We start from the raw sequence: 17,464 nt of genomic DNA, 5'->3' as shown, positions 1-17,464 counted from the left end.
TTTCTAAATGTTGGGATTATAGGCATTACAACCAAGCCAGGATTATTCTGAAGTTATTGTAGATTTACAGAAAAGTTCCAAAAATAGAGTTCCTGCATATTCTTTACCCAGCTTCCCTTGATGTTATTACCTTGCATAATCACAATACAAATATGAAAAAACAGGGAATTTCTGTTGATAAAATAATAGTAACTAAACCATATGTCTTGGTAGTATGGAAAGCCATGCTAATATGGAGGCAAGGCCACACTCAATGAGAGGAAATCTGAATTTATTAATTCTCTTTTAATGTCACGCAGTGTTTCTACCTGATGGTATGTACAGCAAATAGAATTTAGCTATCCTTTTGCTCTCCAGCGGTGCTTCTTTGGAATCTGCCTGTAATGATTATAGAAGACTGATTTTTTAATCAGTATGCCCATAATTTTTAGGAAAATAGATCTTGAGAATACTTGAAACACACAGTTCTCTTAAGTAGTCTAAGTGTTTCCCAGAAATCTTGTTTATGTTCTGAAGTTGCTTAGCTAAACTATTTTCAGAGATGGTCCAAAACATGCCTCGACCCAGATGTGGGTAATACCATCCTTAGCTCTGAATCAGTGAAATCATTGCTTCCTCTTTGATTCCCAAGGTTATAGCACTGAGTGGAAGAAATCCAAGTTTAATTTAAAACTAGATTTTAAAAGTTTTGGCAAGTAATTTGTAGGCTCAGGCCAAATTAGGAAATTTTTAAAAAAACGGACAAGAATAGGGTCCTAAAGATATAAGAGTGAGTAGATCTGGAAGCTTAAAATAATTCATGAAATACAGTAAAAATCTACTAGTAAAATCACTCAGTTTATGGGAGCTCTCATCTTTTCCAGTCTTTTTATTCTTTTCCATCTGTAAAGACAATCAAGAACATCAGGAAACATTTTTTAAATTACACCTCTGCGGTGGTATTGTTTGCCAGCTCTTCTGTGAACCTGGGGGGGGGGGGGGCTCTGTCTTACTGTTTGGGATGAAGAGGGAACTGCAGGTGTAGCTGATACCAGCCTGAGGCAAGTGAGAGATGATATCGCAAGGGTGCAAAACCCAGTTCTGGGATCTCACTATGTGGGGTTGGCTCTCACCCATAGCGAATTAATGATCCACAGGGGAGAAATAGCTATCTTCTAACATCTCAGCTCCCCCATTGGCAAGATGGGGCTCAGGACAATGTCTGTCCCCCTTGGGAAGCTAGAAAGTGGCACCTGTAAAAGAGCCAGCACAATAGTGCTAGATGGATGCCAGACCTCTCCCTGGGGACTAGTGTTGGGGGAGGGCACGTCTAGACAGAAAGCTACCTGGCTCAGCCTCTAATACTCTCTGCATCCACCTGGCCGTTTTTACTAGTCACTGGCATTTGCTGCCACCACCAGGGTCTTCACTGACAAGCTAAGGAGTCTGCAAAGTGAGCTACAAAGCTAGAAAGGATAAATGTGACCAAGGTTGATTTTCTGTTAATCAGAGACGCACATGACCCAGAATGGAAGAGTCCTTTAAGCTTGATAGTTTACAAATAAGAAACTTCTCTATTTGGAGAGTTCAACCAAGCAACAACCAACAAAATCCACATAAAATTTGTGATTTAATATTCAAAGGAAAAATAAAAATATCTAAAACATATACAATGTGAACAGAGAAGTCTGTGTATAGGAATGTGCTATGGAAAAAAGGGTCCCTTAAACTTGAGCACAGTATGCCCTGATCACACCATGCATGAAGACCTGCCTCTCCTTTCTGGCCTTCCTTTTTACCTTGAGACAAAAGAGATGCCAATAATTGCCTTTGTGTCTCCCACTGAGTCCCTAAAACCTATATACAAGCTTCATCCTAAGCATTCCCAGTCTCCAGCCACACCTGTTCTCTTCAGAACGGGCTTCTGGCTTGATCTCAGGCTTTGGAGCAGTTTTGTGAGATGAGGACATCTATGGGAGAGAGGAATGGGGTGATTCATGCCCTGCAGTGAATTGCCCTATGGCTCCTCATATGTGTAATCCCAGGTGTAATGGGCTTTACATTTCTGATCAGGAATGCCAGAGTCCTGAGAGTGGAAAAGGAAGTAAGATAGGTAGATATGGCCAGGTGTCATGTTGCCACAACACACAACTTTGACACAGGTCTCAAAAGCATCCATGGGATTGAAAGTCTGACTGATGAAAGGGAGGAGGATGTGTAGACTCAGCAAGGAATGGAGCTAAAATCCATCAGGCTTATGGGCAGGTGGAAGACAATGAGAAGTAGGAAGACAGTGGGGGTATTGATCTTATTATCTGGGAAGAAAAACAGCCATTGTGGAAGTGGTGAGTCAGGTAGATGAGTGGGATATCAATAGAAGACAAATCTGAGATAAAAAAATGCTTTAAAAAATCACTGATGGGGATTCAAATACAGAAACATCCTTACCTCATTAAATCTCATCACGAGGTCTTCAAGGGCATTGTGCTCTCCACTTTGAGAGGTGAGAATTGATGCTGAGATGGAAGCTTTAAGGCAAGGCAGGGATCTCTGGCATTCCTGGGTACCCAAGTCTCGAGTTAAGAAGCAAAGGTAGTCAACAGGCAGGACCTTTCGGTAAATATTCTGCTCCTGCTCTGTCAGGATGCTGGCGACTTCCTCTGGGAACTGAATGAGGGGCTGCAGATCAATCAGTTCCTTGCTGATGCCAGCTGAACTTGAAGGGAGGGCACTGGAATTTGCCATTGAGCTTCCTGGTTGGCGTTCTGAAAAAAAAAAAAAACAGTAAAAATCATGGTTATACCAAAGTTGGTATACTTGACAATGGAGACATTCAAAGCCTTGTTACTTAGCCAGATCCTTTGCTTGGTAAATAGTTCAACACTACCTTCTTTGTTATGGAGACCATTCTGAGGTTTGTCTTCTCTATCCACAACCCTGTCCTCTCCTGTGAGGCAGAGGCTAGGGTTCAGTTTTCTCTTTTCAGAAACCGCATTGATGTAGCACATCATACTCCAGCCAGCTCACTAAGACACTCTGTTCCCTTTTCTTCCTTCTTCACCATCAGAATGAAAAGAAATGAGGGTGGACTTGGGGGCAGACAATTGAAATAGAAGAGGAAAGAAGGGTGTTCCTGTGTGTATGCATATTTGTTGTAAGCATATAGAAGATGTAGGAATACCCTAGGACTTCTGTACATCAGGTGTCAAAATGTGATACGTACTGCCAGTTACACCCCCAAAGACTGATTTCACTGAGGACCATTTGGGAGTTTGCATAACAAAATCGCCTATGAAGAGAGTAGGGCATATGATATGTCTGACTACATAAATTTCACTCTGGTTTAAAACAAGTAACAAGAGGTAGAAGGAGGATGGAGGAAAGAAGGTGGTCGGTCCAACAGAGAGAAGTATCAAAGACAGAGATTCCTAGGCTCAAACTGATTCCCTTAATTAGAAATGTCAGCATGATTTTCTCTTTACTTTGACATCCTCCCAGTCTGCCTCTTAACTTCTTGCCTATGGTTCATTTATTCACTTACACATTTGGTCAACCAACTTGGAAAAAGTTATGATGAACAGACTTTTTCTAAAGTATGATCTTCAAAAACTGGTATTTGGAAAGGAAACTAGTTTTGTAGTCACATAAGTTAAGAGAAATGTCACAGATTCACATCACATTCTCTTCCTGCAGCTTAACCAACAGTGTTCCCTGAGCCACACATTATACAATGTCTATGACATCATTCTGTGTGACTAGTATCCTTGGAATCTTTTCAGGACACACTGCCCTGGGGTCCAAACTGCCCTTGTTCTCCAGTGTACATTTTCCCTTCCCTGCTGATCCTCCTTGGAGGTCTCCTTCACACTTTCCATACTGCCACAGGAGTGGCCCTTGGCTAAAATAAAGCACACTGTCTTCTGATGGCATTCTATTTCTCACCACTCACCTGTGATCAGGAGACAATAAATCTCATAGAAGAACTTGCTTAGCCTCTAGATCCCAGTATTTCTAGACTCTTTCTGTATCTCCATTGCAGAAATCTTTGGAAGCATCACTCTAAATGGCTCCATCTTGGAATCACTGAGCTCTGATCTCATCATCCCTGAGTTTGTCCTCTACCTTCCCCCACATCCAAAACATCACTATCACAATGTTGGTAGGACACCTCTGTTGATGGCCTGGACTTTGATGCTATCTTCTCAACTCAGCCTCTCCTAAGCAGTGCAATTGCCTCTGCAACTGCACAGGCAAAAGTTCTTGATACTATCTGCCACTTCATTAAGTGAGCTCCACCCCCCCTTTTAAAAAAAGAAATACTTTCAGTACATTAAAAAAATGGGAAGCTGGATACCAGTGGCTCATACTTACCTGGTAAGTTGACAACATGAAGATCACACTTCAAGGCCAGCCAAACAGAAAAGTTTGTGAGACCCTTACTGCTTGGCTGGGATTGGGAGGATCATAGTGGTACACCATCCCAGGAAGAAAAGTCCATGAGATTATCTCCATGGAGGGAAGCTGGACCTAGTAACATGCACCTGTTATCTTGGCAAAGAAGGGAAGTCTAAAATTAAGTGGACTATGTCTTGGGTACATGTATAGGCAAAATGTGCAACCCTATTCTAAAAATAATCATGAAAAACAGGTCTGGAACCTCGGCTCAGTGGTTTTGTATCAGTTTAGAAAACACTAGGCCATGAGTTCAAACTCCAGTGCTTTAAAACAAACAAACAAATAACTCAAGAACTATGAAGAAGGCATGATAGCACCTGTCTGTAATCCCAGTACCGATAAGGCTGAGGTAGAAAGAATAAGATTTGGAGGCCAGTCTGGGCTACAGAGCAAGTTTCAGGCACTTCTTGGCTGTATAGCAAGAGTCTATGTCAAAACAAAAAAATATTGTGGACACAAAACTTTTAAAAAAACCTGAAAAAAGAAATCAAAACAGAACTTAGAAAGTGGCAAAACCTCCAATGCTCCTGGATTGGAAGGATCAACACTGTGAAAATGGCAATACTTCCTAAGGCTATCTACAAATTCAATGTGATACCAATCAATAATCCAACCTCGCCGGGCGCTGGTGGCTCACGCCTGTAATCCTAGCTACTCAGGAGGCTGAGATCTGAGGATCGAGGTTCAAAGCTAGACCGGGCAAGAGAGACCGTGAGACTCCTATCTCCAATAAACCACCAGAAAACCGGAAGTGGCGCTGTAGCTCAAGTGGTAGAGCGCTCGCCTTGAGCTGAAGAGCTGAGGGACAGCGCCCAAGCCCAGAGTTCAAGCCCCACAACCGACAAAAAAAAAAATAAAAAAATAAAAATAATCCAACCTCATTCTTCAAGGAAATAGAAGAGGCAATCCAAAAATTCATATGGAACAATAAAAGACCCCGAATAGCAAAAACAATCCTCAACAGAAAGAACAGTGCTGGAGGAATATCAATACCAAATTTAAAACTCTACTACAAAGCCATAATAATCAAAACAATGGAATAGAATTGAAAACCCAGAAATGAACCTACAGACCTATAGCCATCTAATCTTAGATAAGGGAGCTAAAAAAAAATAGAATGGAAGAAAGACAGCCTCTTCAGTAAATGATGTTGGCAAAATTGGTTAACTACTTGTAGAAAACTAAAGCTAGATCCTTATATATCACCCTGCACCAGAATCAACTCCAAATGGATCAAAGACCTGGGAGTCAAAGCAGACACTCTGAAAACATAACAGGATGGAATAGAAGGAACCCTAGGTCTCCTTGGCACAGGCCGAAATTTTCTTAATAGAGACCCTGAAACACAACAAGTAAAAGAAATGTTGAACAAATGGGATTGCATGAAATTGCAGAACTTCTGCATGGCAAAGGACATAGCTAGCAAGATCAATAGAAAGCCTATAGATTGGGAGAAGATCTTCACTAGACATACAAAGGACAAAGGTCTCATATCTAAAATATACCTGGAACTCAAAAAATTAAATCCCCCAACAACAAATCCTCAAAGAAACAACTGCCCAATAATTAAGTGGGCTAAAGACTTAAAGAGAAACTTCTCTGAAGAAGAAAGAAGGATGGCCAATAGACATATGAAGAAATGCTCAACCTCCCTAGCCATAAAAGAAATGCAAATCAAAACAACATTGAAATATCACCTCACCTCAGTTAGAATGGCTATAATCAAGAACTCTAATAACAACAGATGCTGGAGGGGATGTGGACAGAAGGGAACCTTACTGTATTGTGGGTGGGAGTGTAAACTTGTTCAACCACTTTGGAAAGCAGTATGGAGGTTCCTCAAAAGACTCTACATAGAGCTCCCCTATGACCCAGCAATCCCACTTTTGGGCATTTACCCAAATGATCACAAACAAGACCACACTAAAGTTACCAGCACAGCTATATTTATTGCAGCATTATTTACCATAGCTAAGATACGGAACCAACCCAGATGCCCCTCAGTAGATGAATGGATCAAGAAAATGTGGTATATATACACAATGGAATTCTATGCCTCCATCAGAAAGAATGACATTGCCCCATTTGTTAGGAAATGGAAAGACTTGGAAAAAATTATATTAAGTGAAATAAGCCAGGCCCAAAGTAACATAAGTCCCATGGTTTCTCTTATTTGCAATAATTAGTATATGCATATACTAGTATACTAGTATAACTAGTATATGCAATAACTAGTATGAGTCAAGCAGAAAAGGTCAGATAAGTTGATGTTAGGTGAAATGAACCCCAAGATAAGTATTCAAATGTTTTTCTTTCATGTAATTGTTTCTAACATCTTTATAAGATGATTTCTTTGTTGCTATGTATGTCCTTCCCCCATGGTATAACGGCTGTTTTCACTGTATTTGCTGTTGGTATAATTTGTGGAGGGGAAGGGAAAAAACAAATAGTTTAAATAGGGATACAAGTGGACCCATTGCAACAATGAGATGTACAAGTCATTATGTCGAAAAACGAACTTTTCAACTTTGGCCGGGGGTGGGGGAGTGGCGGGGATGGGAAGGGATAGGAAGGGAAACAAAGGAGGTAGCAACAATGCTTGATAAGAAGTGTACTCATTATCTTGCCCATGTAATTGTAACCTCTCCATACAGTATTTTCACAATAAAAAAAAAATACTGTGGAGAGAAAGCTTTAAGTTTCTTCATTGATATAAGTCTGGTTTGTTTCGAACATATTCTAGACAAAAGTTATTACTTTGTCTTCATCATAAAATCTATAATATCTAAATGATCACTTTTCTTTGATTATAAATGGCAAGAAGGTAAGGAATTTATTCGATGCATTTTAACTCTCTTGGACCAAACAACCAAACATATGCAGAACTAAAAAATGGGAGCTACCAAACTATATTTGGTTCTCACTGAGCAGTGTTTAAAAAATTAAAAATAAGGCAGATGCCCAAATCTAGTCAACATAACCTTGCTCTCCAACTTTCTGAATCGTTTAGAAAGTGACTAGATTTCCTGAAAATTAAGTGGCTTAATGGTGGGCAGCTTTTGGTTACTGATAGTTTATGTAAAATTAGCCACATGTTACAACCCTTTCCAGAAGTAATCAACTCTTAGACATGATTTCAAAATGCAGTACTTTGTACAGGAAATAAAAATGACTCCCAGATCTTATAAAACAATCACTTGTCTAATGTAAAAGAGATAATGCAATAAAACAAAAATGATGTTAAGATGATACATTTGAATCTGCAATGCATCTTGAGATGTGAATCACATGCTGTTACAGTGAACAATAAATCTAGAACCTGGTAGTAAATAATAATAAAGGAGATCTTTACAAAATGAATGAAAGAAGAAAAACAAGCCTGGTCAATGTAACCTTAATAAATCTAGTTGACCCCATGTATCTCGATACAAGCATGATATCACACTCAATAAAAACACAAATTAAGGCTAGGAGCCTTGATGCAGGCTTCCTCAAAGCAGGAATACTCAGGGAATTTGTACCATGACTATAAAGAAACATCATAGAAATCTTCTTGGGACATGATTTCTGTTCCCTAAGCTGTACATTTCGAGAAGGTGTTATTTCCTCCTTCTTCTAATTCTTGCTTCTTCCTTATCTCCTTTGTCCCTTTCTCATGCCATAACTACTGCTCAGTTGCACATTATACCTCTGGCCTCCTGATCTCCAACATGGCCACAGTGATGGGCTCAAGGTGTATTAGCTTATGCTTCCTGACCCTTCTTCCTCATTTGTGCTGCAAAGTTCACAGGACCCAATGGCATCTGTGGATCTTCTCTTGCAAAACCACTTTAAAAAAAAGTCCCAATGATAAATTCATAAACTGCCTTGTTAAATGGTAACTCCTTTGTACCACTACTTAAATGTAACAAAAAGTTCAAAACAAAGTTCTGATGACATGGCAAGGAATATGGCTTAGTGGTAGAGTGCTTGCCTAGCATGCATAAAGCCCTGGGTTCAATTCCTCAGTACCACAAAAACAGAAAACCAGAAGTGGTGCTGTCACTCAAGTGGTAGAGTGCTAGCCTTGAGCAAAGGAAGCCCAGGCCCTGAGTTCAAGTTCCAGGACTGCCAAAAAATTTTTGATTAATACAATCATCCATGTCATGTGTAACTGGTGTGCTCAGTTCCCATTTGCTCATTTGTAACAGTTCATCTATAGGAGAATAGGCTGTCTCAAGATATGTCATAGCCTAGACATGTTCACTCCACAAAAAGTAACTTCAAAAAAAAAATCTCAGTGTCTGCTCAAATTATAGCTTTCTCTACTAAATGATTCCTGTGGATTACTTTGAGAGATCAACAGTATCATCACTCATATCACATCAGTAGTAAGTCAGAGAGCTGGATAAGCAGGGTCTATCTCACTCCAGAGCTCATGTCCTAATCACTCAGCATACTGCTACCTTGTATCCTGGCTTATAGATTCATCTCAGGAGGTTGAAGTTAGCATAAATCAATTCCTTGTGCTTCTTTACTTAAGATGATATAATAAAATGACTTCTTTAGACTTTACAGGTAAGGATTTGACCCTTCTTCAGTCATCATGACTATATGGTAGCATGTAGCAACTCAGACCAGTCCTTTGCTTTCTTTTGCTTGAGTTTTTAAGAAATCAAGAAATGTACTAATTACCTTACATATGTAACTGCAATCCTCTGTACATCATCTTGACAATATAATTAAATTTAAAAAATCAGTATCTCCAAGCATATCACACCAAATTTGTATAAAGCCTCATTCCTTAGTTTATAATCAAGGATAAATACTAGGTTTAAGCTAAACAGGCTTTCCTCCTAAATGCAGGATTTCTCTAACCCTTCAATAGTCCCCACAAAGCAAATATATTGTAATATCACATAGCAGCCCCCTTCAACCTTGTTGTCCGTCTCTGTACCATTCCCACAAGAATCATAGGCTGTGCCAAATGCTTATCACACTCAGTGCTTTGCAATGAAACAAACTAGGTCAGAGGAGCTTGTGAAGTTGGTGGTTTCAAGAGACTTAATCTGCCATGATTGGAACACAAAGTAAGGGTGAGAGAAAGTATGCCTTATTTCAAAAACTGTAAGGTATTCCCCATGGCCAGAGCCTATATTCACCCAGATGGAGCATCACTGTAGAAAACCAGGAAGGAAGCTTCATTTTTTCAGAAGACCTTAGAAAACATGTGTAGCTCATGAAGAAGAAAAGGTAGATGTAGGTATCCCAGACTTTGGGTCTCAAGTGGATTTATCACCTCATCTTGAGGCAAAGTCTCCTTTGAGAAGCTGCCCTGAGAAGCAACTGAAGGATCCCCAGAAAGTCTTCTCAGTGATCACCAGCCCATGAGTTTGTCTGTAAGCACTCATTCCTAAGGGCTATGCCTCAAATAACCAAGTGGATCTGCGGAATGCACTTCTAAATTGGAGTATTTTTCCTTAACAGTTCAACTAGTACATTTAGAGAACTCCTACCTGAAAGGTTAGCACTTAGAAAAACTATGCTCTTCAGAGCCTGATCACACCTAAGAGCCTTCAGCTTGGGCCCAGAGTCCAGAAAAACTTGCTAGGCTCCATTTATTTTTCTTTTTTCTTTTTGGCTTTTTGGTCCTTATTGAAAGTAAAAGCACTTACTTAGTCTTTCTTGCTATTCTTCATATGAGTATCTAATGTTTTATTTTAGAAAATCTAATATAATCTCCACATAAGACAACAGAAGTTGTTGCTTCTGTCAGAGATAGGCATTGTTCCTTTTTTTAAAATATGAAGTTTGAATAAAGCTGTTACATGATTTGTCCATGAATCCAGCTTGGGGAGGTCAGTGCTTAAATTGGCAAAAGCTAAGAGAGAACCTGAAGCTTCTGGCTCCTGGCCTAGTACTTACTCTCTGTTGCCGTAGGCTTAGCTGGAGCTATCTTGGGCATGCTCAGAGTTCAGGGGCCAGCCCTCAGTACATCTGAATGGACTCAAGAAACATTAAGTAGAAAATCATCCATTCACTTACCAAGTGCCTACTATGTTCCAGGCTACACTAATGTTGGGATTTAGTGAACCAAAACTTTCCATTCATATAGAACAGAAAAGGTCACCAGATCAACAATAGGCAAAATATATGACTAATGCTGCATGTTGGAAGGTGCTAAGAGTTTCAGAACATGGGTGGAAAAGGTATTGTGGTACGTTGTATTTATTAACTAAAATGACACTGATTACCTCAAGTTTTCCTACAAAAGCGACAAGTTAACCCTTCAAGATGCCCATGGCTTGGATCATAAAGTTTTCTCAACTAGCTCTTGCATTTCATTATGTATTAGTCATTTGCATTAAGGACTCATTTAATTCTTACAAAGAATCCCATGCAACAGGTTACCCTGCAAGTATCCCTGTCCAAAAATGATGAAAGAAGTCACCCTTGCTACTAAGAGCTAGATTTTAAATACTGTTCTGACTCCAAAAACACAACCTCCTTTATACTTAAGCATTCTGAGGGATCTTCTACAGAGGAGACACAGGCACTGTGTCTTGACGCTGTCCCATTGAGACACTCCCCCTTATGATGCCCCTTTTCTTTATATCCACAATTAGCATAAATTAGCATAAATCTACACATATCTTTTCTTTGGGGATAAGGATGAGGTTAGAGAGTTAGGATTATTACTTTTAGGAACCTGAATTTATTAAGTGCCTCCTCTCCAAGCCAGCTGAGCAACTTTGCAATCATGATTTTAAACTCAATCCTATCAAAAGCTGGTGGCTCATGCCTGTGAGCTACTCAGGAGGCTGAGATCTGAGGATTGCATTTCAAAGCCAACCTAGACAGGAAAGTCCATGAGACTTTTATCTCCAGTTAACCACCAGCAAACCAGAAGTGGCACTGTGGCTCAAGTGGCAGAGTGCACACCTTGAGCTGAGGAGCTCAGGGACAGTGCCCAGGCCCAGAGTTCATAGACCCATGACCAAACAAACAAACAACAAAAACAAAACAAAACTGGGAGATCCTGCTGCACAGCCATGTTCCATAAACTTTATTTTTCATTTCCATTCACTGGATGGTAGGGAATGGAGCATAACTTTCTTGGAAGACAAATCCAAATTATAAGCATGCATACCTTTTGGTGTAGCAATTCCACATCTAGGGTTTTACCTGACAAATTTCTGAAAAAACATGGACTGTGAGGTAAATTATTATGCAATGACATTGGAAGTCTTCATAAGCTTAGTGAAAAATGCAAATTGGAATAACAAAACATAATGCTGCTGTACAGAAAACAATTTTTATAATTTTAAGTTTATCTTTACATATCTGTCTAGTACATACAGTTTTAGTACATACTTTCTTGTAATGCCCATGTGACAGCATTTTAAAAAATAGATAAAAATGACCTCTCAAAACTTCACCCAGAGAACAAACCTGATTCTTTGCATGCTCAAAAAGTGGGTCCAGTTTTAGCTCAGGATTTTTTTTAATACTGCAGTATTGGTTTAGAAAAATATTTCAAGTTACAGTCAGAAAAGAAAGAAAAATTTTTTGAATCTATTTTAATGGATTAAAGTTGGGTGCATTTTATAGACAGTTACTTTTTTTTAAAGTTACATATTAGATTTTCAATTGTAGTTTTAATGATGTGCTTCCAATTACATAAAATAAGACACAGAGGGAAAGATATTGATTTCTTTTCAAAGGTTCAGAGTTGGCTTAAAAACACTAAATCTCAGGCAAAGCTGAAAATTGCTTTTAACATGGAAGTGATAGGTTCAGAAAATGGTTAGATGACTGGTGATTTTTTTTTTCCTCATTATCTGTTACTGGTTTTCAGTAACAAAATCAATCTTGCAACAAAAGTGCTTGGCTTGTCTTCAGCCTCCGTGAAAAAGATGAGTTCAAAAAATCAATGAAACACATTATTTCTAAGGCAGTACTTACAGAAGAAAAAGACTAATATGTCTAGACGAGAGTTGAGATGAAACTTTCTATTAGACTAAAGAACCTTAAGGGAAAAAATTTTGACATAATTGTCATAAGACGCAACTTTTGCATCCCAATTTCCAAAGATATATATGTGCTTATTATGAAAATATAGGAAATATAAAGAAGGGCAGAAAGAAGAAAATGTAAGTAATCAATAATCCATGAAGAAATAATTTCAGATTGTATTTTTGTTGTAACATTTCATGTTACTATAGATATACACAATATTTACAAAAAGTAGGCTAAGAGAATACATAATTAATTTTTTTTTATGGTTTTGGACTTGAACTCAGGGTTTGGGTCCTGTCCCCGACCAAGCCTTTTGCTTAAAGCTAGTGTTCTAAAACTTTGAGCCACAGCTCCACTTCTGGTTTTTTGTTTGTTTTGTTGTTGTTGTTGTTTGTTTTTCTCCTTTGGGTGGTTAATCAGAGATAGGAATTTCATGGCTTTTCCTGTCCAGGCTGGTTTCAAACTACACTCCTCAGATCTCAACCTCCTGAGTAGTAAGGATTACAGGTGTGAGTCACTAGTGCCCTAGCCACATAGATTTTTTGGTAACTGAAGACTACAATGTACATTCCCTCAACTTTGAAACTAGGCTTATAATATTTCTTCTTTTAATGACTTTTTAGAAGTACGTGTTGCATTTGTAATTTTGACCATTATAAATAATGTATAAGCATTTACTGTAATAAGCAATCTGGTAAATACATTTTTATATGTGCTTAATGTTAGAATATAAATACTGAAAGAGCAAAAAGTACTCTCACATTGGGAAACGCCCATATAATAAGGTTTTCTTATAGCACATTAACCATTGTAGTGGTACTTCTTACTAATCATTTATCCATTTTGATACTGCTCAGTGATTATTTATCTATCATTTACTTATTAGGCTCAATTGAATTTTTTTTACTCAGTTTTTACTCTGGGTGAGAAATTCAATTGAGCCTAAATTCATAAGGTAAATTATATAATGTGTTGTCTTGTATTGGGGACATTGACTCAAAAGTTAGTGGTGAGGACTCTGGGTGTCAATGGTTATATGTCCTGAGGGATGGCCTAGGTAGTAGATACAAGCAGCTCCAGAACCCAACCCTAGGCAAGACACCTGAGCTTCAGAGCCCAATCTCTATTTGATAACTATGATACTCAGTAATAAATTATAACCTGAATGAACAATATATACTAACTACCCCAGTACTTACTGTGAGCCAGTACTTGCACTAAGCTCTGTAGATCTCACTCAGTGCTCAAACCCACAAGGCTCCCTGTCAGTGCTACTGACACAGGCAGCAAAGTACTATAGTTATTAGCAACCTCTTCAAAGCTGGGAACACAGGTTAAGGAACTTGCTCAGCATCACACCACACTGAGATTAGTGTCACAGCAGTGTGACACCGAAGCTCAGACCCTGAAGTCATCCCATGATGTGGCCTGAAGGTTTCCTTCTTTTTAGTTTCTCGCAGTCAGATGTCTCTCAGTGATGGGTGAATGAGGTAAGACTTAAGGCTGATGCTTGAGGCAGAAGGAACTACGGGGATAAAGGAACAAACTGTCTGGATTTTGCAGATCAGTAAACCACGCCTGTGAGAGACTATGCTTCTTGCCCTAGGCCACACAGTTCATAAGGGGCAAAGTTACACCAGAACTCAAGGCTCCAAATGCTCAGGCCATATTGTGGCCTTGCTCCCTTGTTGTGGCTAGAATCTATGGTGCTATATGTCCATGCCTACAGGGAGGACTTTCCAGTAAAACAAACGGACAGTGAAATACAGTAACTATACTTAGGAGCCACACAGACAATGAGACATAGCCCAGCTCAGTGACTTGCTAAACAGCTCCATCATAAAACAAGAAAATGAATGTAAATGTTTGCTACATAGCCAGCTCTTAATAGTTAGCCATTTAATCATCACCAGGAATTCATCATTTGAAGGAATTCTGAAGCTTTTCATCTTAGGAGTCAGATAGGGAAACTTACTCATATAACAAACCATTTCAGGCAATGGAAACTTTTTGCTTTGTTTCTATAACCTGTAACTTGCACTCTCTAGTATGGTGCCCACCATAATAAAAACATGTTTTAAATAAAAAGATCCCAAATGATATTTTATTTATTCAGGGACAAAATAAGATGTCCATGTCATTCAGTTACATACTGTAGCAATAGGTTTCCTAATTTGAAAAAGGCCCTGATAAAAATCCCAATATCTGCTCTTCTTACCTCTGCAGTTTTTCCATGAAGAGAACATCTGCCATAATAAAATGCATAAGTATTTCGTTCCTGGTGTAGAGCTACAAAGCTCTCATGGAGTGATAGGAATGTCTGGGATATCTTTTGTTCTAAATGCGCTATAGTTTCCTAAGTGGCAGGAGTGGTTTTTGTTCTAAAGGCAGCTCTCAGGGAGCTCCTGGAGAGCTCTGGGTTGGAACGTAGTAACCAGAAGGGTCAACCTATGATTGGAAGCCTAGAACTTCAGTCCCGCCCTTCATTCTCTGGGGAGAGGAAAGGGCTGAAGATTGAGTAATAATAGCTCACAAGTATGTGATGATGTTCACAGAAAATTCCCTAAACTGGGCCCATAGAGTTTCTGAGGGTAATGAAGCCATGCAGTTACTGGGAAAGTGGTACATCTGGAGAGAGGTCTCTCTGCCCTTCCTTTCCCTACATACCTCTTCACCTGCCTGTTCATCTATGACCTTTACAATGAAGTGATAAAGTGTTTCTTTGAGTTTGTCAGTCATTATAGTAACTTACCAAACTTGAGAAGGGTCATTAGAACCTTCAATTTGTAACCAATTTGTCCTCAAACACCACAAGCCAAGTGACTGATTATGAAGTGTATGTATGGGGCCGGGGGAGGTCTTATGAGGCAAAATCCCTAACATGCAGCCCCTAACATACTTTCTCCAAGTAGAAAGTGTCAGAACTGAATTATAAGACACACAGTCGTTGTTGGCAGAGTTGGAGAACTGGTTGTTGGTGAGAGAAACTCCCATTAATTAAATGCTAGAAGCATTATGAATATAGGAAATAAAACAAACAAAAACAAAAAAACTAGTTTTCAAATCCACTGAGATGTCAAAGTAGTCTCAGTTAATTGTTTTCATGTTAAAATGCTGCTGAACTATTTGTTTTTTAAACATTGAAAAATTAATAACTGAGATGTGACTTGCCCTTACTTTATAGAAGGTACAATTTTACACTTAAAATCATGTGATTATCACTGTAGCTGTTTTTTTTGTGTGTGTGTGTGTGTGTGTGTGTGTGTGTGTGTGTGTGTGTGTGTGTGTGTGTGTGTGTGTGTGTGTGTGTGTGTGTGTGTGTGTGTGTGTGTGTGTGTGTGTGTGTGTGTGTGTGTTTTGGGTCCGGTCGTGGGGCCTGAACTCTGGGCCTGGGCACTGTCCCTCAGCTCTTCAGCTCAAGGCTAGCGCTCTACCACTTGAGCCACAGCGCCACTTCCGGCTTTTTTCTTTTTGCTTATGTGGTGCTGAGGAATCGAACCCAGGGCCTCAGGCATGCAAGGCAAGCACTCTACCACTGAGGCACCTTCCCAGCCCAGCTGTTTTTTTTTTTAAAAACACATTCATCACCCTCTAAACTGCCTAACCTTGTACATGTTAGCATTCACTCTTCCTGCCCTAAGATTAGCCCTTGACAACCATGACAACTTCAGCCCTATACACTTTGTTCTGGACATTCCATGTAATGGAATCAGCATGTGGCCTTCTATGACTAACTTCTTGTACTCAATATAATGATCTCAAAGTTTTTTGATATTGTTGCATGGATCAGTACTTCCTTTTTTAATGTCTCAACAATCATCCATTGTATGTATACATCACATTTTGTTTATTTAAGAGATGATGCACATTTGGCTTGTTTCTATTTTTGTTTGCTATGAAAAATATTGTTATTAATGTTTGGGTAATTTTTTATATTTACATATGCTTTTACTTTTCTTGCCTTTCATACCTACTAGTGGATTGCAAGATATACTCTCTTTATATTCAGCATCTTGATGATGTTCTGATTCTTTTCTGGGGCTACACTGAGTTATGCCCCCAGCAGCACCAAACATTGGTTTTCCCTCCCTTTCTTATTCCCCACATCCTTCTTTATTTACTTTTATTATCTATTCTAGTGGTATGAAGTGGTAACGTGCTGTGATTTAATTTACTTTTTCCTTAATGACAAATGATATTGATCATATTTCCATGGGGCTATTGACCATTTGTATATATCCTCTTTAGAGAAATGTCTATTTAAGTTATCTTTAATTCTTGAACTCAGTTGTTTGTTTTTTGTTGTTGAAGTATTTTCTTTATAAAAATTAATTTTATCTCCCTAAGGAAGTTTATTTTTATTACTTATTTATTTTTAATTATCCTTAATTAGTTGTACCAAGGGATTTAGCTTTCTATATAATTACAGCATTAATTCCATTTTTTTTTGGTCAGTTGTGGGGCTTAAACTCAGGGCATGGGCACTGTCCCTGGGCTCTTTTACTCGACTAGTGCTGTACCACTTGAGTCACAGCCCTCCTTCCTTAATTCCATATTATATAAAATTTCCAAATGCTTTCTTCATTCAGTTATTGCCTTATTCTACTGATCTTGTCTTCTGTTGACACAAAGCTTTTAATTTTTATAAATTCCACTTTTTTTGTGCCAGTCATGGGGCTTGAACTCAGAGCCTGGGCACTGTCCCTGAGCTTCTTTCACTCAAGGCTAGCACTCTACCACTTGAGCCACAGCACCACTTCTGGTTTTTTCTGTTTATGTGGTACTGAGGAATAGAATCCAGGGCTTCATGTATGCTAGGCAAGCATTCTACCACCACGCCACCTTCCCAGCCAAATTCCATTTATTTTTCTTCTGTTGTGAATTCCTTTAGGTATCACATCCCAGAAATTATTGCAAAGTTCAATGTTGTGAAGCTTTTCCCTGTGTTTTCTTCTAAATGTTTTCTTGTTTCAGGTCTTGTTCAGGTGCCTTTTTTTTTTTTTTTTTTAAGGAAAGCAGTCTTGTTATGTAA

At 38.9% G+C, this 17,464-nt stretch overlaps 1 protein-coding gene across 3 annotated transcripts in view; it reads right to left on the bottom strand.

Moving 5' to 3' along the window:
• Positions 1-17,464, bottom strand: part of Plce1 (phospholipase C epsilon 1) — a 262,319-nt gene that overhangs the window by 107,784 nt on the left and 137,071 nt on the right. For all 3 annotated transcript variants that reach the window (XM_070021236.1, XM_070021237.1, XM_070021238.1), the window contains exon 4: positions 2,428-2,744. In XM_070021236.1, coding sequence (XP_069877337.1) covers positions 2,428-2,744 — 317 coding nt within the window. The remainder of the gene's footprint in view (positions 1-2,427; positions 2,745-17,464) is intronic.

Source organism: Dipodomys merriami, unplaced genomic scaffold (genome assembly GCF_024711535.1).
Source record: "Dipodomys merriami isolate MVZ:Mamm:240054 unplaced genomic scaffold, mDipMer1.0.p SCAF_14, whole genome shotgun sequence".
NCBI lineage: Eukaryota > Metazoa > Chordata > Mammalia > Rodentia > Heteromyidae > Dipodomys > Dipodomys merriami.
Note: the sequence above shows the minus strand (reverse complement) of the source record. Positions and strands in the feature narration are given on the sequence as shown.